The sequence below is a fragment of the Lactuca saligna genome, chromosome 7 (assembly GCF_052625555.1).
Source record: "Lactuca saligna cultivar CGN05327 chromosome 7, ASM5262555v1, whole genome shotgun sequence".
NCBI lineage: Eukaryota > Viridiplantae > Streptophyta > Magnoliopsida > Asterales > Asteraceae > Lactuca > Lactuca saligna.
This window is the reverse complement of record NC_136423.1, coordinates 65,425,798-65,453,291: the sequence shown is the minus strand read 5'-3', so window position 1 is coordinate 65,453,291 and position 27,494 is coordinate 65,425,798. Positions and strand designations below refer to the sequence as shown.

The 27,494-nt window shown below is 38.1% G+C and overlaps 1 protein-coding gene across 1 annotated transcript; it reads left to right on the top strand.

Moving 5' to 3' along the window:
* The first annotated feature begins 2,267 nt into the window (after positions 1-2,267).
* LOC145003768 (S-adenosyl-L-methionine:benzoic acid/salicylic acid carboxyl methyltransferase 3-like) lies at positions 2,268-22,543 on the top strand. Its single transcript, XM_078962680.1, has 4 exons — positions 2,268-2,526; positions 2,637-3,056; positions 21,773-22,027; positions 22,126-22,543. Exons 1-4 carry the CDS (start codon positions 2,422-2,424, stop codon positions 22,492-22,494), a joined length of 1,149 nt encoding a protein of 382 aa, XP_078818806.1. The 5' UTR covers positions 2,268-2,421; the 3' UTR covers positions 22,495-22,543.
* The last annotated feature ends 4,951 nt before the right edge of the window (positions 22,544-27,494 follow it).

The following is a 27,494-nucleotide window of genomic DNA, read 5'->3' as shown; positions in this document are numbered from 1 at the left end:
GTAAAAACTTTCTTTCTAAATGAAATGGTTGTTCATTACTTGCTTACCATATACATATCTCGTGATACTAAACATGACGTCCTCCACCCCTGAACATTTCCGCCGTTCCGGTTTTGGGGTGTGACACAAAAATTGTGAATAGTACGTGAATAGTATCGATGAACAATACCATGAATAGTACTGTGAATAGTGTCGATGAACAGTACTATGAACAGTGTTAATGAACTGTACTCATGACCGTGAACAGTACCGTGAATAGTACATTGTACGTGAATAATAACTCGTCCACAAAAATGAAGTATAGATCAACCAAACTTTGATACCATGTAAACTAATAAGTGAAAGACATATAACAACTAGGGTTTCATATTGTTATCAAAGAAAAGTACAAATATAATGAAAGGAAAAGACATAATATATAGAGTGACTAATTATTAAAGGCCCATCAAAAACTCAATACAAGATAAAACCCAAAATCTTATAAGGCTAACGGTTTGTACCCCAAATTTTTTTCCATCTAGTTGCTCTTCAAACCATAAACCACAACCTAGAACAAATTCTTTGGGTGAGTAAGGAGGGAATGTCGGTTACTACCCATATTGGAAAGTGCATATAATGAAGAACCTGTCTAGGTAGGGAGAAAGCAGATGGATGAGCTCACTTGGAGCTCTTTTTAAGTGTACACTCTTATCACCAAAAATGTGTGATCTCTCGTTCGAAGGCCGCTTCCAATATGTAATCGGGTTTTGTCGTTTGGCATCATTGTAGGAATCAGTTCACTTAGTGTTGACTCAGACCTCCCGTAGCAATCCAGTCTTTATAACCTTATAAAAAAAAACAAGTTAAATAATCAAACATGGACAAAAAAACATCACTAACTAAATGTTTATAAAATGAAAACTATATCACCCTATTAAGTCATTTTATCATTATATTTTATTATAAGATTTACAATTTTAATTAATTACATGCGTATGAACATTTCCGCACTTGCTATATAAACAATTATTAGATAGATACTCGTCAATAAATCTTCATATAAAGTATAAACTATTGACACATATATTCTAGAAAATTAACATAATTCAATTATGTGTTCTTTAGGGCATGACACACGTGTACATGTTAACATCGTTACCAATAATTGTAAACTTACTTGAAGGACATAATTTCGGTACACAAAACATGAATCATGTGAAAAGGCACGTCAGCAGCTAGATCCACCTAATGAATATTATTGCACATCAGTAAATTCACGTCCTGTTATGTTTTCACCTTAAGAAGGTTAGCATTCATCAAGCAGCTGCAAAGGCAAATCAAGGTTTATCAAAATTTGTCGGAAGAAAATAACTGTAAATCACCATAGTCATAGTGTATACAGTATTTGGGTAAACTTTTTGGATATGATCACAATACCATTTTCTTAAATGGTACAAAAGTTATATTTTCACCTTACAATGGAGAAGGGTGCATGAACATTTAGCACTGCCAGAGAATCATGCATGAGCTATTAATGATCATATAAGAGTCATAATTAAATAGACCGAACAATGATTGATAGTCGATGCTAATTTTGATTCAAACATTCAATCTGTTACTAAAATTTTGTCACATACACGTCAAATTATATAATTATGGTCATGTAAAACTGATTAATATTGGAAGAGTTATAGGACAAATATGGATAGTTGGATTGGAAAAATGTAATGGTTGTAATGAGAATAGTAAAAATTATTGATTCTTTCCATCGAAGGTATTGACTAGTCCATAATACTTATAATTCTCAAACCTCAAATGCTTAGAGCTAAGTTGTTCTTTTTTTTTTTTTTTTTAATTTTTTGTTTTTTAATGGCCTTAGTGGTAATGTCCGGATTAGAAACGGATAAATATAAGAAAAAAGAGTAAATAACATATTAAAAAAATCGAGGGACATATTGTAATTTAAAGCATTAAAGGGAGCTCATAAGATGGTAATTAATTAAAAGTCTCAAAGACCACGAGAGTGCAACTTTTAAAAAATCATAGAAATTAACAAGCCATATTAAAAATTAGAAGTTTGAATTAAAATTGTAGCTAGGTATAAAGCACAGGGACCAAAACCATAATTTACTCTGCCCCTAAATCAATGTATCATAGAAATACACAATATGGATATAATAAAATAATTATAATTAATCAATGTAACGTGATCGATAGATTTTAATATATTATCTTTTAAAGTCTAGATCTGTCCATACGATATTATTGCAAACACAGGAAAAGCCGTGAAAGAGTTTGAAATGTTTTATTTACTTGGCATACCAATTTGAAGGTTACAATAATTAAGATGTACTTATTTACTTGCGAAATTTTTCGATACGCCTATCTAAAACAACAAAATCAAGGCTATGCATCAACCTTATGCCTATTTAAACAAATAAAATGAAGGCCAAAGACAAAGAAAAGATAGCCATGGAAGTACAACACATCCTACACATGAATACCGGCGATGGAGAATCAAGCTATGCATGCAACTCATTTCTTCAGGTCTGTCTTAGTCTTTGTTATTATTGCATGCTAAAAGCATATCTAAATATGTCCTATATTTATAGTTAAATGTGAATCTGAGAGTTGTTGAGCTCATATTTTTATTCCAGGAAACAGCCATGTGGAAAACGCTTCCGGTTTTAAGGCATACAATCAAGTTTATGGCTAACAATGGCATCATCTTTAGTACTCAGTGTTTCAAGATAGCTGATTTGGGATGCTCCTCTAGCATAAATTCACTATTGGTTGCATCTACCATTATTGATATGGTCAACGACATGTGTGAAGAAACGAAGCATAAATCACCGCAGTTTGAAGTGTGCTTAAATGACCTGTTCGGAAATGATTTCAATACCATATTCAAAATGCTACCGGAGTTTTATTCCAACCTTAAGGAGAAAAAGAAGAAGCGAGAACATTTTGGCCATTGTTTTGTTTCAGCTACACCTGGTTCATTTTACCGTAGACTCTTTCCTAACAAAAGTTTGCACCTTATTCACTCCATGTACGCTCTTCATTGGCTTTCTCAGGTAATTTTCATTACATCCACCTTTCCAGTTCTAACCATATATTTTCACATTTATGAAATTAAATCTCCTTATATATTAAAAGTATTTATACAAGATCAGAAGCCACCCAAACACTATATAGCAGTATTTAAGCTTATTGGAGTGAGATTCAAGTTTCATGATTAAAAAACGAGAACGTTTTTGAGTTTGCAACGAACTCACGCTGGTGCATCATATTTGAGGGTGGATGTAGGAATACATTGTAGGTGTTGTGGATACACGAAAATTTGGTAAAAAAATTGAAAATTTTTCGACTGCGGACAGAAAAGCAGCCGGTAACTGAGACCTGCCTAAAACCACCCCTCATCATATTGGATGTTATTTATAAATCTTGTACAATTCTAAATCAAGAGATCACTTTATAATTGTTAAAAACAAGTTCCAAGAATTGAAATATGTTTGGGTACATGTGTTTATCATATTGGACTCCAAACCAACTAACCAATCGAGGTCTATCTTTTTAGGTAATTATCTAACTCTTATAGATACTTGATACAAACTCTTTTATATGTAAAATTAGGTCTTCTTGTATTGAATTATAATTAACGAGTGTATAAAAAGATAATACATCTGAGTTTTATATGCAAAAGCTAACTTGATAAACAAGAGAATACAAAGATAAAAAGAAACTCCTAGATATAAGGAATGTAAATATATCCAATACGTATGAATGGATATTCATAATCTCAATACTCCCTTTCAAGTTGGACTGTGAAGATCTTTGAACAACCAACTTGCTACATAGGAACAGAAAACGATTGGATCCAAGAGCTTTAGTAAAAATGCCAAATGTTTGATGCTCACACCGAATATCACATGGTTTTATGTCACCATTATTAACCCGTTCACAAACAAAGTAACAATCCATCTCGACATTCTTGGTTCTTTCATGATAAACTGGATTCACAGCGATATGGCGGGCAGCTTCATTGTCACACATCAGTGGTGTAGCTTCTGTTTGTGTCACCCCCAAATCTTGAAGCAACCATCTCAACCACAAAATTTTGCAAACCGTGCTAGCCATAGCTCTATATTCAGCTTCTGCTGAAGATCTGGATACAACACTTTGTCTCTTAGTTCTCCAGGAAAAGGGAGCACCACCAAGGCTAATGAAATACGCTGTACATGACCGTCTGGTAGAAGGACAACTGAGCCAACTTGCGTCACAATATGCAATAAGTTCCAAACTTCCTTTTGAAGGTAGAAGTAAACCTTGCCCTGGAGTGGCTTTTAAGTATCTAAGAACCCTGATTGCTGCATCTATATGAGAACGACGAGGATTGCCCAAATATTAGTAGCTGAGTTGGTTCACCGAGTAACAGTTAAATAGAGTAATCTCCCCACTAATCTTTAGTATTGTGAAGCGTCTACTTCTGGACTATCATCCTCATTTTGTAAACGAAAGTTTTGCTCCATAGGAAAAGTACTCGGCTGACTCCCTTGAACCCCACTATCCTCTAAAATGTCAAAGGTGTATTTTCATTGGCTGATCACAAGACCTTCTGTTGTTCTGGAAACTTCTACACCCAAGAAATACTTCAAATCTCCCAAATCTTTTATACTAAAACGTTCATCCAGGCATCTTTTAACATAACTAATTTTCTTGCTATCATTTCCCATAAGTAAAATATCATCCACATAGATAAGGCAAAAGATTTGTGTTTGATCTCTTCGAAAGATAAACATTGAGTGATCTACCTTGGATTGTTGAAAACCGATGTCAATGAGAGCTTTGGTGAACTTTTGGTACCAATTTCTCGAAGCTTGTTTTAAACCGTAGATTGATTTCTGTAATTTACACACCCGCTTCTCATTTTCTTTAAAAAAACCTTGGGGTATTTTCATATACACTTCTTCCTCCAAATCGCCATGGAGAAACACATTTTTAACATCTAATTGATGAATTTCCCATTCTTTCTTTGAGGCAATGTCTACAGCACAACAGACGGTAACTAATTTTGCAACATGCGCCAATGTCTCATGAAAATCAACACCTTCAATTTGAGTATATCCTTTTACCACCAAGCGAGCTTTATACCTTTCTACCTCACCGTTCGGTTTGTATTTGATCTTGTATACCCACTTTGATTCAATAGCTTTCTTGCCTGGAGGGAGTTCTGTTATGCCCCACGTTCCATTTTCTTCTAAAGTCTCCTTCTTCATTGCTTCTCGCCATTTTGGATTTTTTGATGCTTGAGTGAAACTTTTAGGCTCATCAGTGGATGTAATGGCAGCTAGAAAAGCACAGTGAGTTTTAGAAAGATTATTGTATGATATAAGATGTGAAAGAGGGTGTACCGTTGAATGACTTGCCGTAGAAGAGCCTGAATTGGTCATTTGTTGTGGATGTTTCAAGAGAAGGAGGCAAGTTAGTTATCAACTCACTTAAATGTTTTGGTTTGACCTTTGTTCGAGCACTTTTTCGTTGCATGTTCGTTTCTGATTGTACATGAGTTGAAGGTGTGGAATTATTATTAGTGTCATGTGAGAATATCTCTGTGTCGTGGGTGTGCTGATGGTGTTGTTGTTCTTGTTTGGGATTCCGTCAACAACAGTTTGAATGTTGTGATTCTTATGAGGTCCATCATCAACAACATTGTTGGTGTTAGATGATTTTGGGTTGTTGCTATTATTTAACTCAACTTCTGGATAAGATGGAGCTTGACTATCATAGTTTTCGCATGGTCTGCAGTCCGCAAGATGATTATTCTCAATGAACTGGTGACCTTCATAATGATCCCCAAACGGAAACTTGTGTTCAACAAAAGCAACATTACAGCTAGTGTATGTTCTTTGGCTCTTTAAATCATAAAGTTTGTACCCCTTTTGTCCCATTGGGTACTCGATGAACACACATGGCCTCCCCTTTTCTCCAAACTGGTCTTGTTTCCACAGATTGTCATGCGCATAAGCAAGACAACCAAAAACACGGAAGTGATCATATGATGGTTGTTTACCTAACAATTTCTCATGTGGAGTCTTATCGTCAATAATTTTGGCAGGGAGTTTATTAATCACATATGCTGCAGTTAGGACACAATCACCCCAAAACTCTATAGGTAAAGAGGCTTGAAAATGAAGAGCCCTAGCCATTTCCAGTAAATGTCTGTGTTTTCACTCTACTACACCGTTTTGTTGTGGTGTATATGGGATGAAAGTTTCTAAAATGATTCCTTCATTCTTTTAGAATTCAAGCATATATCGGGATTGAAATTTTCAGCCATTATCAGTTCGTAACCGTTTAATTCTTTTGTTAAATTGAGTTTGTATCATCTTATGAAAAGACACAAGAAAATGAGCAGCTTCTGACTTGGTTTTCATTAGATATACCCAGACTCCACGACTGTGATCATCAACAATCGATAAGAAATAATGAGCACCATCTAATGAACAATGTTGGTAGCGACCCCAAATATCCACATGTATTAAGTCAAAACATTCACCGGTTTTGGAAAAACTAATATGAAACGGTCATTTACTTTGTTTAGCTCGAATGCACGAATCACAAAAACGATTAAAAGTACCTATACTATCTAATCTTTGTATTTTCCTAATAATTGCCTCTGAAGCATGCCCCAATCTTCTATGCCAGACTTCTTGTTGTACCATAACTGACATTGCTACCTTTCTCTGCTTGAACGGCTCCAGGAGATACAACCATCTTGTACTTTACCCGTCCCAATCAGGCTCCTCGTACGTCAGTCCTGTATGAAACATTTATCTGGGTAGAATGTTAGGAAACAATTTAAATCACGAGATAACTTGCTCACAAATAGTAAATTGCACTTGAAATTAGGAACATTAAGGAAACTTTTTTATTCAAAATTATCTGTCAAGTTAATGTTATCAATTCCTTTTACATGTATGTGTTGAGATATAAAAACTCTTTGATCGATTAGATCTTTGCAACAGGTAAATAATGAAAGTAAAACAATGAAACAATACTCAAGAATGGATTTGAATGAGTCGAATGATTAGAACGTTCAATCCTCAGCAGAGCTCGATAAAGAACTTCCGCTGTAGAGAATTTTAGGGTTACTAAAGAGATCTTCAATATTACACGTAAAACCAACGATCTATCAGTTTTCAAAAAGATGCATGCAAGCATCTATTAATACACAAACCCTAGTAAAACAAGATACGGATGGACAGGCCCATGCCGTATACAAAATGGGCTAGGAAGCGAGCCCAAGACGCAACATCAAGTACCCAACAATCTCCCCCTTTGCGTCAATTGGGGCGAGACTTCACTCCAGCTTGCTTACCCCCGCGACACTGGCTTTCTTTACAGTCTTGAACAGGAAGGGAATGATAGCAAGAAGTGTTTGTCGGAAGTGAATGTACCAACTGATCATATCGTTGAAGTACTTTTTATCACTTTCCGAGTTCTGTTTGCACCGATTGATGATACCCAGAACATGCTCCAAGCAGGTAGTGGTGTAAATATGTTTGTCAGCCAAAGCAAATAAGCATTTCTGACCTTCTGCCGTGGTGAACATGACTGAGTTATGTTTCGGATCAATCTTTCCCATCTTCATTCGGTTTATATCGCTTGCAGAACCGACTGGAGTGATGATGGGCTTCTTCCTGAGAACATTAGCAACCTCTTGATCCAGCTTAGCCACCTCCAAAATATATCAAACTAACATTCTCTTGAAATGGTCTATGATCGGACCATATTCTGCTTCATTGACAAGAAGAATGTTGTGCAAGACAATCCAATCATGAGGGTTTAAGTTGGGAAGATCATCCAGAGAGATGGAATGCTCAGATTTGTCAGATCCCCTCAAGACCTTGAGTCTAACATTGACGAAGTTGCCTTCACGAACATGTTTGAGAACCCGAACGTTGGTTATCTTCTGTGCGCTCCATGTCTGATACTGAGGTTGAGCGGTCCTCAGATAATAGTCTACAAGCTCCCTATCAACCTTCGGGTGAGGATGGGGAACTTCAGCTATATGAGCGAATGCATGGAAGATAAAGGCTTTTTGAGTCAGGGGCATGTCAAACTGGGAATCGACCGAATTGACACAGTCTAAGGAGATCACCGGTTCTAACCAAAGAGTGCAGGGGGACTCAATGGCTTCTTTGATAAGCACTTCGAGAGTCCAAGGAGGAAATAAAGTTTTTCTGCTTTCAAGGAGATCATGAGCCTCCTTTATCTTCCTCTCCTTGGCCTTGGCTTCTCTGACGATGCGAGCGTTTTCATCCAGCTCCTTCTCTCTGGTCTGTTTCCTCACTAAGCTGACAATCGGTTCTTGATCATCACTTTCATCACTTTCATCACTATCATCAACAATTTGTTTGGCTTTGCTTTGAGCACTCAAACCTGATGCAGGAGCAGTTGTTGGTTTGGGTGCTTTCGGAGGGACAAGTGATGAAAATGGAAGTGATTGAGCTTTGGAACTTGGAGGGGTTTTCGATTGAGCTGTAGGCTTCTTTTCTCCCCCTTGTTTCGGATGGTCCTCCTGCTCAGGAATGCCTTCAATGTGGCTAAGCAGGGCAAGAGTAGGAGCGAGCTTCTCTGCAAGAGTACGCCTCACCGAATAGTTAAGAATCGGATCATGAGCTTCGATAATGTTAGACAAAGCTCCGTGGACATCTGAAACACAACTCCTGACCACAACTTTCTCAGACCGAAGAGAATCGATCTCCTTCTCAGCTTAGGAGAGCTGATGAGTTGCTAGAGTTAGCTCGGAAGATTTTCGAGCAAGCTCGTCCTTTGTGGTTGATTCGGCGGCAAGAGTGGCTTGAAAGGAAAGAAGACGATCCGCAACCGAAGATTGAAACGATTGATTGTCTTCTTTGAGTTTCTGGCAGAAGCTGGTAAATTGGTCTTTTTCGGTTTCGAAGGAATGGACCAGCTTCTCCACAACGGTGTGAATCTTCTTGGTGTTTGTTTCTGATGCCGCCTGCAAAGACTCCATCCAGATCTGGGCGTCTTGAAATAGTTTTTCGACTTTTTCGGTCGCAACAACACTAGCCTTTGTCAATTTATCAATAGTAGCAGCAGCTGAGCTGATGGAGGCTTCATATGCTTTGGAGAGAGATTCCACCATTCCTTGAATGGCAGCCTCCGAAAAGTGAGATGTTGAGGAAGAGGAAGAAGCCACAAGATTGTCAATCTTCTCGTGGAGTTCCTTGAGGTGCTTTTTAGTAACTGGAGCATCATCATCATCATCATCACTTTGAATTTGGTAGGGGCTGTAGTAGATGGAATCAAAAACCGTATCATCCCCTCCCAAAAAGGTTTCGGTTTCAGCAGATGGAGTGGGAGATAAAGGTGTGGTGGGTGGTTCGGTAGTGGTAGTGGGTTTGGGAACGGAAGTGGGTTCAGGTTGTGAAGTTTGAACCCCCGTATCAGATACGTTGGTTGGAGCCTCACTGGTGGTAGTTTTGGTGGCTTCTGTGAAGAGTGGTGGGGAATGGAAGTTGTTGTAGTTGAAAGAGTAGTAGAGGTAGTTATGGGGGGAATAGAAATAGGGTTAGATATGGAGGGAATGGAAATGGAGGATGTTATGATGGGAATGGAAGAGGTTATGGTGGGAATGGAAGAGGTGGATATAGGAGAAGGGGAATGAGGTTTTAATGAAACATGTACCTCATGAGCAGGCGAGTGAGGAGGAGTTTCGCCTCTAGCCGACTCATCTGAGTCAGAATGGTTATCTTCTGAATCGCTAGATGAAGAAGAGAGAATAAGTTTCCTCTTCGGCTGTACTTTCTTCTTCTTCGTTGGGGGGGGGGGGGGGGAAAGATCTGTCTTTGAGGGTTTTCGCTTCTTAGGAGAAGGACCCTTTGCCCCCTTTGCTGCTTTATTGATCTTCCCTTTCTCGGGTTTCTTCCCTCTAGCAGCTGGTTTATCTGCATCATTGATGGACTGAACCATTTCAGCAGAAAGTTCCCGTGGACCCGAAGGATGAAAGTCCTTGTAGGCCTTCATGATAACGCTCTCCTTGGACACCCCAGCGGACATAGAATCCGGAATGGATCCGACGAAGGAAAACTTGGTCGGATCGGTAACGATGATCTTTGTGGTGTGGAAAACACTGATGGAGGAGAGAAGGGAACCTGCAACTGTTGGAACATGAAGTTTATCCATGGCCCACTTGGTGATTAGCATCCAAAATCTAGCGTAGGACACTTCAGTGTGGCGAGAGGAGGAGGCTAGGCTCTGAATGAGTTGTTGCCAGAGAACCAAGCCGTAGTCGAGGTTGATGCCATGATATAGACCATAGAGAATGGTCATGAACAACTTGCTGGCCCCATCAGAAGCAGAACTGCGCTCAGAGAGCCCTTTGAACAGAATGGTGAAGAAACCATTCCATGGAGGAAGAAGACACGACTTCTTGAACTTAGTAACCGTCGTGAGAATCTCCGTGTAGCCCATGTTGTAGAACATCGAAAACAACTGTCCGGCTGTGATGGAATCGGGATTAACCCTAGATTCATCGGCTTCAAAACCTAGGAGCCAGCAGAATCGTTGCTTGCAGATGGAGGTCTTGTGAGAAAGAAGGTCGAAGTAGATTCGATCCACTGATCTATCATAATGGGCAGTGGAGAAGACCTGGGAAAGGCATTCCATGGGCACAATCTCGACCTTGGAAAGAGCTAGCACCAATGGAGAGTATTTGAGACACTCCATCATGGGATACATATAATTCTCGTAAGCTTTAGGGTTTAAATCGATCACCAGACTTTGTTGAGCGCGGATGGGAAGAATGTTGATGCGGGAAGAGGTTTCCTGAACAGAGGAAGAGTCCGCCATTATTGAAGGTGGAAGAAGATGAACAGTAGAGTATAAATCGCCTTAAATTGCTCGTTTGATTTTTGAATCCTGTAAGTATGGAATGAAGCAGAGGTGTTCCTTTTATACTGTGGGTAGAGGAAAGAGAAAAATCATCCCCCAAATCTTCTTGATACACGAAACAGTTTCGGATGTGATAGAAACGCGACGGTTGGCACCCCCGATGATTACGCATGAGAGAGAAGAATTGTTCTATTTTGCACGCGTGCCCGTCACCTCACTATTGAAGCCGTTACTCTGTCGGCTGAGTCATCATCTTATCTGTTAAATAGCTGTTATCCAAACACAAGATTATAATGGAACCGAACGAGATTTTTGGAAAATCAAAGATTTTCGTGCATAGAGTGTGAAAGATAAGGAAATAAAGCGAGATATATGTGGGAATTTGTGATGTCAATATAGATGTCACACCCCAAAACCGGAACGGCGGAAACGTTCTGGGGTGGATGACATCATGTCAAGTATCACAACACATGCATTATAGTAATCAAAGTACAACAAAACATTGCATTAATAGTAATAGTTTTACAAGGTTACATTACAACAATTTAAAGTAATACAAGTAATAGAATAAATACAGCATGGTACAAAGCTATCTTCATCAACAGCTCCGGGGATGTACCTGTCTAATGCTAACCTGAGAATACAAGTTATTTGAAAAGCGAGTATCAGCATTTTTACAAATGCTGGTGAGTTCATAAGTATTTAGTGACATTTCATTCAAATAACTTAATAAAGTGATAGTTTAAGAGATTTCAGTGTATTAGAGTTCCTTCCAGAAAATCCTATATTTTCTTTAATAAAAGCAGCCTTCTACCAAGACTGGTCAGTGTAATGTGGTAAGAAGAAGTTTCCCTTAATTGCTAATAATATCAAAATACTGAATTTGATTATTAAAGAAAGCAGAGGCATCAGGGAATAACATATGCCTCAGCAGTGAGGACTGCTGACTAAGGCAAAAGAGTCATAGACTCCAGGAAAGTATCGAACTAACGACACGCCTGGTTTAGTCTAACAAATGGAGAAACAGACCCCCGAAGGTACCAAATGAAAGGTACAACTGGTAAGGTCTAAAATAGTGAACGCAGACCGAAGACGATACCAAATGGAAGGTACATCTTGCAAGGTCAAACAGTGATAACAGACCCCAGACGGTATCAAATGAAAGATACATCTTGTAAGGTCAAACAGAGATAACAGACCCCAGACGGTATCAAATGAAGATACATCTTGTAAGGTCAAACAGAGATAACAGACCCCAGACGGTATCAAATGAAAGATACATCTTGTAAGGTCAAACAGAGATAACAAACCCCAGACGGTATCAAATGAAGATACATCTAGCAAGGTCAAAACAATGTGACTCTGAAAAAGGTGACATCAACATACAGTGTAAATCGCTGTCGAAATAGTGTTACCTTAAAGCCATGAATTATAAGGCAACCCAGGATACTCGTAACCATACTGACTAGAGTACTAGACGCCCTACAAGCATCTATATAATGTGACATTTGTCACCCCTTGGCTTGGTAGGCCGTGGACTGTAGCTAGCAGTCAGGGTGCGGGGTTGTCAATCCCGTATAGGCCTATACACACAATGTCCGCTCTCCCTACAGGAGACTCTGGTTACCAACTAGACGACGGAGAAGGCCGCGTCCCGAAGATGCATCCCAAATAGAGGATAGTGTGTTACTAGGAGGGAGTGGGTTTCTTATGTAAGTGTAGACTAGAGGTATAGATTATTAACTAAATTGACTGAAGAAAACTCGTATGTCTATGCTCGTATACATAATATATAACTAATGAATCGAACGACCTTCAGATGGACATCCGATCCCACCAGACCACATCTCAACGAAGAAAAGGAAATAGGGCGGACAAGCCTTCTTAAGTCCTTCAATCATTATTTATATGCATCTATACAAGCATAAACATACATCTAACTACGCTTGAGTGTGTATCATACAGTGAAGTATAAGTGTACAGTGGAACATCTGAGTCGTGAAGTATAAGTGTACAGTGGAACATCTGAGTCGTGAAGTATACGTGTACAGTGTGGGATAATCGAACCATGAAGTATAAGCGTACCAAGTATAAGTGTATCACGAAGCCGAGACGACAATAAGTGATGTAAGAACGTCTATCAAGTATAAGTGGAGTAAAGTCGTTATCCAGCATAAGTGAAGGAGAAATCGTATCACTAAGTAAAAGCGTGAATAAGTATAAGCGTCATCAAGTATAAGCGACTATAGGTATAAGTGAAAGTGTTACCGAGTCAGAGTATAAAATAAGTATAAGTGAAGCAGCAGTGTTTAACAAGTAAAAGTATACATCAAAAAGGGAAATCTTTAATGAAAAGCCTTTATGTACAGAGAAAATCACAAATTTTATTCCTTTGTAAAATACGTTTAAAACCTTAGAGGATCTTTCATAAACCAATTTAGGATGAATTTGAATAAATCAGTATAAGTAAAAGTTATGAAACAGGTAAAAGTCATTTTAGTGTCCCACTCGGTACAACAGTGTAAAAGTGGTAAAATCTTGTGCATGCGGGTTATCAATCATATGCGATTGACATGATAACTAGCATGTTTAACTTGTATTCCCCCCTATAAAACATTTAAAAGCATTTAAAAGGTTCATTCAGGGGTATGAACTCACCTGGTGTAAGTAGGTCCGACGAAAGTGCCGATTGGGCGTTCGGGGTCACGCAAGGACTTGAACACACACAAGGACCTATTTTAACATATGATAACATATGTTCACAAACAATTAGCATATAATATACTAATTAAACAATTATACACACTCAAAGGACTGGAAAACACTTTTGGTTGAGTGTTTGGGGTCCCGGGTAACGTTTACGGGTGCTAAGGGTCTCTTATCAGTTGTGGGACTTTGCTATACTCACATATCAAGTGTGTAAATGGATTTAAAACACCAACATGGACCAAACAAGGAGTTTACGGCCCAACCTAAGGGAGTTTACGGTCGTAAACTCCCAAGGTCCTATTCTTGGGTGTTTGATGCTTCTAGCTTGTTCATAGAATTATTCCAAGCACTTTTCCTAAAAGGTATGTGTGGGTTTGAGGCCTCTAAGGGTACTAAACAAGAGTTTACGGCCTAGGAACTCTCCCAAGGGAGTTTACGGCCGTAAACTCTCAATCTTTGAGTTTAGTGAAGTTTTAAGCCCCTATTTCCTTCCTAGAATTTTCTTATGAAGTTTGATGCTATTTTGGGTGATTAAAACCAACATTTGAGGGGGTTTTGGGGAGTTTACGGCCTAGACACTTGCTTGGGCTGTAAACTCCAAATCAAGCCTCATTTCATTGTGTTTAAGTCCTTAAATCCTTCCTAGCATTTTATAGAAATAGTCTAAGGCCATTTGGGGGACAAAAACCAACATTTTGGGCATGTTTGGGGAGTTTATGGCCTAAGCATGTGCTTGGTCCGTAAACTCATTTTTATCCTTCATTTTGATGTGTTTTAGTGATCTAAACCCAAAATACCAAGTCCCTAAATTATGTATGAAGCCTAAGGGTGGTTTGGGAGTGTTTTGGGGCCTTTTAACACGATTTTGAGGTGTTTACGGCCTAATCTTGTGCTTGGGCCGTAAACTCTCTTTTGTCCCCTAAATCATTGTGTTTTGATGTTTAAACACTCCTAGGCAATCCCCTTAATTTATTTCCAAGCCTATAGGGACAAGTTTGGGTCATTTTAGCCTCATTTTGGGTGTTTACGGCCTAAGGAGGTTCTTAGGCCGTAAACTCCTTTTTCATTGCTTCTAAGTCCGATTTTTGGGCTATAAACTCAATTCAATATGTTTAGAATAAGCTAGGGTAAGCGGACTTACTATTTGGAAGCGTTTGGTTGCGGTTTCGGGGCGAAAACGGGTCTAGAGAGAGAGTGTAAAAAGTCTCCAATAGACTCCACTCACCCTTATATAGGGTTTTGAGTTGGGACACAGTGGAAGTCTACCCGATACTGCCGTTAAACGGGGCTTTTGGTCGCACCCGATTTAGTGGTCGTAATAATAAACTAATATTTTCCAAGTAAATGGAAATATGTGCTATGTATTTTATTTCCTTTTATCACGACTTAACGGCATATAAACATACACAATTGAAATGTTTATTAAACTTCAAGACTTCTCATTAACGGAACTTTTGAACAGTGGAATATTCCATTAACGGTAACGGAGAAATGTAACGGGACAACTTGGGTTGTCACAATAGACACAAAATAGTTGATCCCGGGCACGAATCACTTTCTTCAAGGTCAAGAGAGACCTTAAAGTGTCTGTATGGATTCCCGTTGAATTACGATCAATCACTTTCTAAGAAGTGTTGAAATACATCTTTTTATAAGGCTTAAAAGGGTGGCTTTCACTTCAGTTTAGAATCTCGGACCTTGACATAAGACCGAGACTAAATGAAGTACTTATGAGACCGATGTGGTCTGTTGAACAAGTAGGATGGATTATGTATATAGTGACTTATTGAGGATGTGTGATGGTGAAATCTCAAAAAAAAAATTAAACTGGATTCTAAGGGAAGAAATGCTATGGTAAATAACAATTTCATAAGAATCTCACAACAAAAAGAGATTTCATGTTTACCGTCAATTCATGTTAGGTATTGAATTTTGGGTTTCACTAAGCACGTAGTGACACGAGGCTTAGATCATAAACACAGAGATTGTGTAACCATAAACCTCAGTGGTGAATTCTGAGAGTCTCAAGGGTTACGATATGGGACCGAAATATGATGGAGAAAAATATTGAGGTGGTGAAGAGAAACTATAGTACCTCTGCTGAAAATAGTGACCAAGCAGTAAAATCTTAACCCATATGAGAATAGAGTAAGGTAGCTCAGGATTAGAATAAATAGAGCAGCCTTATTGGGAAGACAAGGTTTGTATATACCTAGTCATGAAGGCTTTTATTCAAAATCAGTTGAGGCTTTGGACAACATGCAGCAGCATGCTTCTAGGGATGCTTAACTATTAAAAAAATGGGAGAACGAAACCTGTCCCATCGATATTTAAATAAGAATGAAAGAAAAAGAAAAAAAATATTTTTGGAGATTTTAAGTTTTTGAAAAGAGAAAAACCAAACAGAATAAGTAAATAAAAAAAATTGAATCGAACCCGAAATGGACCGAACGCTCGGTTCATTTCGGTTCCAAATTTTTTTTTTTGCATTTTTGGAAAACGGCTTTACAAAAGTTTACAACCATAGACAACACCTTTTTGAGATTGAGCGAAAATATATGCAATGTGACCGAACCCGAAATAGACCGAGCGTTCGGTTCATTTCGGTTCCCATGTGAACTGAACCCGAAATAGACCGAGCGTTCGGTTCATTTCGCTTCTAACTTTTAACTTTGAGATGGTGTTTTTGGTACCGATTCTGATTCCATCATTCCTAGACCTTGAAGGATTTTATTGAAACTTGCTTCAGGTAGGGCTTTGGTGAAGATATCGGCCAGTTGATCAGTGGTTCGAACAAAGTGAATTTCAAAATTTCCATCCTCCACATGATCCTTAATGAAGTGATACCTCAGTGCTATATGCTTGGTCTTAGAGTGTTGCACTGGGTTATGACAGATCCTAATTGCACTTTCTGAATCGCAATATAGTGGGATCTTTTTCATGTTGAGTCCATAATCTTTGAGCTGGCTTTGGATCCAAATGACTTGAGATGTGCAAAAGGCGGCTGCGATGTACTCTGCTTCGGCTGTAGAAAGGGAAACGCAGGTTTGCTTCTTTGACTGCCAGCAGACCAACTTCCCATCAAGGAATTGGCAACCCCCTGTGGTGCTTTTCCTGTCTAAACCGCATCCTCCTAGGTCTGCATCAGAGAAGGCTTGAATGAAGAATCCTGAGTTGGATGGATACCATAGACCGAGAGAGGTAGTTCGCTTCAGATACCTGAGTATATTTTTCACTGCAAGCATATGTGGTTCTCGAGGGTTCGCCTGAAACCTAGCACACTAACATACGGAAAACATGATATCAGGCCTGCTAGCAGTAAGATACATTAAGGACCCAATCATTTGGCGGTATAGCGTAATATCAACTGCCGGTTTCTCTAGCGAAGGTGTGAGTTTGGTGCCGAATGCCATTGGAACTTTAACCTTTGAGTCTCCCATCATACCAAATTTGGCAAGAAGATTTTTGGTGTATGCTTCCTAGTTGATAAAGATGCCTTCGGGTCCCTGTCTAATATTTAAACCAAGGAAAAAATTAATCGGACCCATGGAGCTCATTTCAAATTTAGTCTCCATCAGCTTTCTGAATTCAACTGTTAAGCTGGGATTCGTTGAGCCAAAGATGATATCATCGACATAAATTTGTACAATCATAAGGTGGTTACCTTCCTTCTTACGAAAGAAGGTTGGGTCAACCGAACCTTGTTTGAATTTGGACATCTTTAAAAACTTAGTTAGCGTTTCATACCAGGCCCTAGGTGCTTGTTTCAGACCGTAAACCGCCTTGTCCAGAATATAGCAGTGATTTGGGAACTTCTCATTGACAAAACCAGGAGGTTGCTCCACGTAGACTGTTTCTTCGAGTTCTCCATTTAGAAAAGCGCATTTGACGTCCATTTGGTAGACCTCGAAGTTTTTGTGCGCTGCATAGGCAAGAAATATTCGAACAGATTCCAGCCTTGCAACTGGAGCGAAAGTCTCTTCATAATCAATTCCTTCTTCCTGGCAATATCCTTTCACCACTAAGCGAGCTTTGTTCCTTATTACGTTACCTTCCTTGTCTATTTTATTTCTAAAGACCCATTTGAGACCAACAACGGAGGCATCTTGAGGAGTTAGAATGAGACGCCAAACTTTATTTCTTTCGAACTCATTAAGTTCGTCTTGCATGGCTTGAACCCAATCAGAGTGATCAAGAGCAGTGTTTACCGTCTTTGGTTCAACCTTTGAGACGAAAGAATTAAACATGCAAAACTCAACTTTGGAAAATAAGGAAGTTTGTTTTGCCTTCAGTTGAGATCTGGTCAACACCTTCTCAGAGACATCACCCACAACCTGTGAAACAGGATGATCTCTAGTCCATTTGACAAGAGGAGGGTAATTTGGATCATAGGAAGGATCCAATTCAGCGTTCACTAATTCTTCCAATTCTGATTGACTATCTTCGTCATAAAACGTATTGGCATTCTCCCCCTCAAATGATGAGCTTTCTGGTGCAGTGGGACTTTCGGGTGTAGTGAAGTGTTTGGGTGCTACTGTGCCTTCAGATGATGTGGAGTGTTCGGGTGCTACAGTACCTTCGGGTGCTACAATACCTTCGGGTGCTGTGGAGCGTTCGGGTGCTACAGTACCTTCGGGTGCTACAATACCTTCGGGTGCTGTGGAGCGTTCGGGTGCTACAGTACGTTCTTGATTAATTCATCAAGCTCGTTGAATTGCACGCTGAGAGGTTTTGCTGTGAAACACAAGTCCTCTCGCTCCTTCATGTCTCTATTCCCACTGTCTGTGTTGTATCCCCTCATTTGGGATACATCCGACACCATCAAGCACTTTCCACCGCTTCCTTCATCTTTCGCAACATAAGCCTTTCCATGAGATGGCTTCCTGACTTCATCATCCTCAGAGTCAGTTGACCAGACCTCCACGCCACCGAACTCATCATCCGCTACAGAACCCTGTACAATTAAAGCATTCATCGAAGGGTTAGTGATAGTTTTCTTCCTCTTTATCTCTTCCAGCTTTTTCATTAACATAGCTTCTTCATCTTTCTCCTCATCCTTTTCTGCCATTTTCTTTAGGACACAGTCTTTGGCATAGTGGTTCTTTCCTCCACAATAGTAGCAGTTCACTCCCGAATCTCCTTCAGCTTTCGGTTCTTTCTTTGGTTCTTCTGTCTTTGGTTCTTCCCTGACCTTTTCAGAACTATAACTTCCCTGCCAATTACGGTTCTTATTGATAGGGAACCTTTTCTTGATGAACTTTTTCGGGTTTGACACCATCATTGCATAGTCTTCAGAGGTAAGGTCATGGTCTTCTAAGTTAAGATCTTCATCTTCCATTATACCTTTGCTTTTAGACAGAAGTGCCAATGACCCCAAGCTTGAAACCACATTTTTCTCCTGCAAGACAATCTTTTCTTGGGATTTCAAAATCCCTACCAACTTTGCTAATGAGTAAGATTTGAATTGATCATGTGCTTTAACAGTGGACACAACTTCTCTCCATTCAGATCTAAGACCGTTTAAAAAAGTAACCTTTTGTTCAACCAACTTCCTTTCAATATCGTGTTTAATCATCTTACTAAGAAGATGATTGAAGCGATCAAACGTCTGAGTGACAGTTTCTTCAGGATTCTGCTTAAATTCACCAAATTCAGACAAAAGTAAGGTTTGAATTGAATGCTCAAGATCTTCGTCTGTGGAATATAGCTCTCGTAGCCTATCCCATATTTCTTTAGCAGTGCTGCATGAACTCACCAGCCTGAAAGTGTCAGATTGAAGAGCAAATCTGATTAGTCTCAATGCTTTAATATTGCACTGAAATTTATCCTTTTCGTCTTGGGCAACATCTTTTACATCTTTCAACAGATCATTATACTCTTTCTGAGTTTTAATGATTCTTGACGTTGCTGAATGAGCGAATGGTCCAGATACGATTGCTTCCCAAATAAGATATCCATTGTCTTCACATCCAATGATATAATCTTCAAAGTGATGTGCCCAGACTTCGTAATCATGGGTGTAAAGGATAGGAATCTTTGTTGTTGACCCAATACTATTTGAGATGTTGATAGGATTTGATTGAGAATCGTCCATGCTTGATCGTTTAACCTGTTTGAAAGATCAGACTTGTAATATGTAATTTTAGGGCAAAACGAATAAGTAATGAGATACGCCAATTATGGAGTGACGGCTCAATAAATATTAGTTAATGCGGAATAAAACCTAATAGCTTCTTTCACAAAAAAGATGTGTATGAATTACACAGCCTCCTGCTCTGATACCAATTGTTGAGATATAAAAACTCTTTGATCGATTAGATCTTTGCAACAGGTAAATAATGAAAGTAAAACAATGAAACAATACTCAAGAATGGATTTGAATGAGTCGAATGATTAGAACGTTCAATCCTCAGCAGAGCTCGATAAAGAACTTTTGCTGTAGAGAATTTTAGGGTTACTAAAGAGATCTTCAATATTACACGTAAAACCAACGATCTATCAGTTTCGAAAAAGATGCATGCAAGCATCTATTAATACACAAACCCTAGTAAAACAAGATACGGATGGATAGGCCCATGCCGTATACAAAATGGGCTAGGAAGCGAGCCCAATACGCAACATCAAGTACCCAACAGTATGGAGTCTCCGTTTGATATGACAACAAAAGATCCCTTTTTATGACCTTTGGTGGGTTTAAGCCACTCCTCATGATGTGTGACATGTTCACTAGCACCTGAGTCAATAATCCAAGACTTTTGTCTATTTGTCTTACTCGTCATGTTTGCCATTGGGGTTGTTTCTTTCATGTGTGTTGTTCTAACCATTTGAAGCAACTTTTCATATTCTTCTTTAGTGAACTTCGGCATGCAACTTTCTTCTTTGATAGTGGCTGCACGGGGATTTGGCTTTGCTTTGTTTGATTGTGATTTTGGGTTTTTTTGGTTGACCACCATTCTGGATACCCGATGAGTTCAAAGCATCTGTCAGCTGTGTGTCCATTTTTCTTACAATGTGTGCGTGTCCGTTCATCCTTCATTCGTTCCTCTTTCCTCTATGAGTTGGGTTTTGCTTATTGGTGTGAAGACGTCCTCCCATACATACCAAAAGCAGACGTTTCAGTTGTGTTGCTTCACATAAGACCCACCTGTCTTTGTTGTTCATCTTGACTTACAAGATGATAAGCAGTTCCCAAAGTTGGCAATGGGTTGCTGCTTAAAATCTGTGTTTTAACAGGTCCATACTCTTCATTTAGACCCATTATGAAGTCGTACAATCGTTCTTTGTCTCTGATTTTGTTGAATTCACTTGCAAGATCACACTTACAACCATTATATGCACATGTGGGTATCGGGTTTATAGATTGAATTTCATCCCAAATCGCTCTTAATTTAGTATAATAAGCTGAAATACACATACCTCCTTGCTGAATCATGGTCACAACTCTTCTTAATTCATATGCCCAAGGGGCATTCTCCTTCCCAAACCTGTCTTTAAGATATATCCATATATCTCTAGCAGTTATGGCATATTTTACACTGTTCTTGATCTCCTTTTCCATCGCACTCACAAGCCATCCGCGAACCATGGCATTGTGTCGCTTCCAATTTATCAAATCATTGGACCCATCTGCTGGTTTTGGAATTAAGCCATCAACAAACCCGTATTTGTTTTTGGCAAACAAAGCATTAGCCAGCTCATTCTGCCAGTCGTTGTAATTGCTCTCACTTAGTAGGTTTCCTCTTACAAAATTTAGCCCTGGATGGTCCGCAGGGGTGAGAAAGTAAGGAGATGATAAATCCAAGATGGATTTTTCTTCAGCCGATTGTGAAGGAGCATGGCCTCCTATCATCTTCTTTGTGCTTTTGATCAATTTTGGCATCCTAGAAGTCGTTGCTCTGATACCATGTAAAATTAGGACTTCTTGTATTGAACTATAATTAATGAGTGTATAAAAAGATAATACATCTGAGTTTTATATGCAAAAGCTAACTTGATAAACAAGAGAATAAAAGGATAAAAAGAAACTCCTAGATATAAGGAATATAAATATATCCAATACGTGTGAATGGATATTCATAATCTCAATATCTAACTCTTATAGATACTTGATACAAACTCTTTTGCAAACTATATTATATATAGTACCTGGAACATGTTATAGGTACCTGAAGGTATTGAAAACAACAAATCTAATATATACATGTCCAAATCAAGTCCACCAAATGTGTTGGAAGCATATAAGAAGAAATTTGATACAAATTTCCGAAAGTTTTTACAAATGCGTTCTGAGGAATTAGTACAAGGTGGATGCATGGTGTTAACATTTGTTGGCCGGAGTATTGCTGATCCAACCAGTGACGACTGTTGCATTATCTGGAAGCTACTAGCCCAATCACTTCACGAACTACTCAAAGAGGTAAAAGTTTTTTTTATTATTTCTTTTAATTATATATTTAGATTTGTTTTAGTGATTTATTAATAATTAATATTTTCTTATATAAACCAACACTTTAGGGACTGATCCAAGAATCAGACTTTAAGTCATTCAATATACCATACTATAATCCATGTGAAGATGAAGTTAGGAACATTATTCAGAATGAGGGGTCGTTTTCTCTTGATATGTTGAATGTTTTTCAAGTCAACTGGGATCCACATGATACAGATTATATAAGTACGGAGGATTTTGATGTGCCTAGCCATATCCACGGGGAAAATGCAGCAAAAGCTTTGAGAGCTGTTATGGAACCATTATTGACCTCTCATTTCGGAAATTCCATAATAGACATCCTATTCGACAAGTTTAAGAAGCATGTATCACTACAGCTTGCTAAGAAAAAAATAAGATACTATAATATAGTCGTTTCATTGTCTAGAAAATGAACAATTCACGTGCTCAAGTTGCTCTCGTGCAGTTGTTTTCAGTTTTAGTTTTTCCATTGTAATCTTAATCAAACCTTTACAAAGGTTCATTTATATTGGCTTTTGTTTCCTTCATGTTTCTTTAGGTGTTATCTAGAAATTACATGTTTAATCATGATAAATAACTTATATTTAGAGAGATCCATAGAAAATAATAAAATGGCCCATAAATTTGAGCCTATAGTGAATGATGAGATAGTAAGATAAGAATGTTGGGTTTAGTGGAGTCATGAAAAATAAATCATTTAATTTAAGTTAAGGGCCAAACGTGTAATTTGACATTATAAACAATTCAATTGTATTTGAACTGTGGTTGAACATATTTAATGAAGCTTGAAGAGTAGATGCCTATAAGTCAAGTAGTAGATCAACCACACTAATCTATTTAGAGATTCTAAACTAACAACTAAGTAGGAGGTAGGATGTCATATGTTCAATTTCTGATCCCACAACATAGAGAAACAAACACATAATAGAAAATACAAGAGTTATTGTGAGGTAGTTTTCAACATAGTCTTATTTTCAACCGTAAAAAGTAAAAGTAATATCTTACAATAGTTGATTAGATTACAAGTGCAGTTTATCATTGTCGATTGTAATTTTCTTGATGTTAATAAAATATTCTCTCTCGTTCATCTGTGGATGTAGGTCAGATTAGACCAAACCATGTTAAATACTATTTTTCAATTTTACTATTTTCCATTTGCATACAAGTGTCGTTTATCCTTGTATAATTGTAATTTTCTTCATGTTAATAAAATATTCTCTCCCGTTCATCCGTGGATGTAGGTTAGATTAGACCAAATCATGTTAAATACCGTCTTTCGATTTTATAGTTTTCCGTTTGCATATTTTTAGTAGTTTTTATTCCGCGAGTTTATAGAAATCGTTTATCAGTTTACCGTTTGCTATGCCCAAAGATGAGAAAGTTATGATCGACAAATTTGATGGTCATGATTTTGGTTTCTGGAAAATACAAATCGAAGACTATCTCTACCAAAAGAATTTACATGAACCTTTTGTCACATGAACCTTTTGTCCAAAGAGAAACCTTTTCTTATGAAGTAGGTGGATTTAGATTTATTGGATCGACAAGCTCTTGTCATAGTAAGATTATTATTGGCAAAGAACATACCTTACAATATTGCCAATGAGAAGACTACATACGGTTTGATCAGAGCATTATCCAATATGTATAAAAGACATTCAACAAGAAATCAAGTGTTTTTGATATGATAGTTGATGAATCTGAAGACAAAGGAGGGTAGTTCGGTGACAGACCATGTGAACGAATTCAACTCAATCAAGATTCATATTTGTTGATATTGGATTCGAAGATGAAGTCCAGGTGCTGCTAATATTATCATTGTTGTCTAAAAGTTGGTTTGGAACGATAACAACAATTAGTAGTTTAGTCGGAGGTGTTAAGCTGACGTTCAAAGGTATACACTATTTAAAGCTTCGTAAGGATGTGCACGGACGGAGTGTTGACAAAGCCTCTAGTAGTCTTCTAAGTACTGAAAACAAATGAAGGAAGTCCAACAAAAGGATCAGTGGTAGAGGAAGATCGAAGTCAATAAAGAGAGATTAGTCAAACAACATGAAAGGTATTACCTATTGGAACTGTAATAAGAAAAGTCATTTCAGAAATCAGCGCCCGAGCCTTTGAAATACAAAGAGTCTGAAAGTAATATGGAAACATATTCTAAAGATGACGTCCTCATTTGTTGTGTCAAAAACTCAATGGGATCCTAGACGATGGATTATGGTGCTTCGTTCAATTCTAGTCATTCCTAAGACGTAATGCATAATTTCCAAATATACAGAGGGATGGGGAGCAACGATTCTGTTTGTGAAGAAGAAATATGGGTCTCACCGTATGTGTATTGATTATCGAGATCTAAACAAGTTAAGAGTGAAGAAACGTTATCTATTGAGGTGACATCCCCAATTTCACGACCAGAAAAGACCGATTTGTTTATGTTTTGTTTTTAAAATCAGAGTAATCTTTTATAGAAAAACAGTTGCGGAATTTGTTCCCAAAACAAAATATGATATGAATTTATCAAAGCATTTCTTTAAAGAAATGTATTTTCGTTAAATAACAAAATCTCGGGATGTCTTGTTCCGATATAGACCAAAAGCATAAACAATATAAAATAGATCTTACAACAGTTATTTATAACTACTGATCTATAATCCAAAATCTCTCGTCAAGTCCACCAACTTATACTCTTGTGCCATTACCTGTAATGCAAAGAAAACTAAGTAGGTAAGGCTTGGGAGCCTAGTGAACATATAGGGTTTTCAACCCACAATACTATATATATATATATATATATATATATATATATATATATATATATATATATATATATATATATATATATATATATATATATATGTTCAATCATCAAACGATCATTCCAATTACTCATCCTCATTATCTTCCTTACTCTTAAGGGTCTACCCTAAGAGTCATCTATTCGTTCACTCCGTATTAGGCACTAAGACAATAGCTACCAAGGTTCCTTCGTAAAACACTAATTCCATAGATGCTATGGTTCATTCATTGGGTACTAAATCCATAGCTACCAGTGTAGGTACTAAGTCCATAGCTATCATCGTCTATCTAACAGTACTAAATCCATAGCTACCAGCGTTCGTCTATACGGTACTAAATCCATAGCTACCAAGGTTCATCTATACAGTATTAAATCCACAGCTACCGAGGTTTATCTTTACAGTACTAAATCCATAGCTACATAGGTTTATCTTTACAGTACTAAATTCATAGCTACCGAGGTTTATCTTTTGTCTCATCCTCAAACTCATCATTCATTACACACCAACTATTTCGTCTACCCATGTTCTACCCAACATATTTGTAGATATAAAATACATATACAGTTTAACTTATTTAAAACCTATATAAAACATCCACTCCACACCTATTTCAAATAATCAATAATATATAAACACATAGCACGTATTTCATAGCAAATACTTCATATTTATGTGTTAGAAGAAAGTGACTACACACTCATCCAAAACATATACTTAATACATTCAAACAATACTTGTATTAAAATCGTGTTTATGAAAGAGACGATACACTCACTTGATTAGAAGGTGATCGGACCGCGCCTCGTCTCTTGAAATAATCTTTTCCGATGAAACCGGAATGTTTTCTCCAAAAACCGGGCTTCTCGCGGGCAGAGCTTTGGCTCTGGAATTTTACTTCTCAGGATCTTCGGGGCTTCGGGACTCACTTCGGGGCTCGGGATTAATACCGGGGTTTTGGGATATTTCTTGCATGCAAAACGATGCAAAACGAGAGAGAAAGGGAAGAATGGAGCACCAAAACTCGGCAGCCCTCAACATCTATTTATAGGGTGCTGGAACTGGGATTACGTTGGGCGTACATCTAGGTACGCGAGGCGTACCGGGTGGATAGGACCGACGCGTCAATGCCTTCAATATTATCCGATTTTATATTTAAATTAAAATATTTTAATTATTTAAAAACTTCATAAATTCATATTTTCTTCATACGAACTCCGTTTTCGACGTTCCTTATATGACACCTAGGTGAGACTAAGCTCTACAACTTTCGTTTAGGCTCCGTCGGCTAATTTTGACTTTATTTTTATTATATTATTTTAGTAGGCCGGGACAGGAAAACTCTGTTATAAATTTATAATTTTTTTCATCCGACGTCCGTTTCCATCTGTCTTTTTACCGTTGCACTACCATCAACGAGATCTTGGATTCTCGTTTAGATTGTTTCAACCAGCAATCACTCGATCTCGAATTCGAGTTTCGGGCTGCATACTGCTAAGCTGAAACTTAGAAAAATCATAACTTCCTCATACGAAGTGAGATTTGGGCATTCTTTTTATGCACGCTCTCGGTTTAACGAAATCTACGACTTTCATTTAGATTACTAAGGCTAAATATCACTCTAACATAAATTCACTTTTTACGTCATTCAGCGTTGTGCTGGTTCTGTCGCGAAACTTCGACATGTCATAACTTCTTCGTTATAACTCGGATTTCGGCGTTCTTTATATGTACGGAATCCTTGTGACATATACTACAAATTAGTTAAGATTATTCATTCTAAATAATCTTCTATCAAAAAGTCACTTTTGGATGCTTATCGTCTCTAAATTGATGAGGATCGACGATTTGTTTGATTAACTTCATGGTACATCTTGGTTCTCTAAGATTGATTTGAGGTTGGGTTATCATCAGATGAGGGTCAGGGATGAGAATATGTAGAAGACATATTTCAGAACTTGTTATGGTCATTATGATTTTGTAATGATTCATTTTGGGCTCACCAATGCATTGACAACATTCATGGATCTCATGAACTGGGTGTGTGGGTCGATGTTGGACGGTTCGATGATTTCATTTATCGATGATATCTTGGTCTATTCTAAGACCAAGGTGCAACATGATGAGCATCTGAGAGATATTCTTGGGACCTTCAGGCGGGAGTGAATTTTTTTTTGAAGTTCTCTAAATTTAATTTTTGTTACATGTGGTGCAGTTCTTGGTTCACCTTGTTAACTAGGATGGTATCTTAGTCGACCTGGCCTAGATTGTGTCCATGATGGAGTGGGAGGTCCTAAGGTCCCCATCTGAGATCCACATCATCTGCGGTTTAGTAGGGTATTAGCTGATTACTATAATCTATCATAGCCCTAAAATGACTCAACCAATCTATACCTACAATGATCCCCACCCCTCTTAGAGAAATAGGAACGATATCAATAGGAAAAAGAACCCTTAAAGCACTCAAAGTGCAGTTTTCGGTGATCTCTTCATCTAGAGGAAAGTCCAGTGCTCACTGGTCAACATCAAACTTCTTGCTAAGAGTAAGAGACACAAATGATCGGGCGGCACCCGAACAAGATTAGACATACCATTGAATAGAAACATCCCTAATAATT

Bases quoted from the DNA above. Each gene is read 5' to 3' on its own strand.
- LOC145003768 (XM_078962680.1), top strand. From the start codon at position 2,422: ATGAAGGCCAAAGACAAAGAAAAGATAGCCATGGAAGTACAACACATC. The intron at 3,057-21,772 runs GTAATTTTCATT...AACATGTTATAG, and splicing joins CTCTTCATTGGCTTTCTCAG to GTACCTGAAGGTATTGAAAA. The intron at 22,028-22,125 runs GTAAAAGTTTTT...CCAACACTTTAG, and splicing joins TTCACGAACTACTCAAAGAG to GGACTGATCCAAGAATCAGA.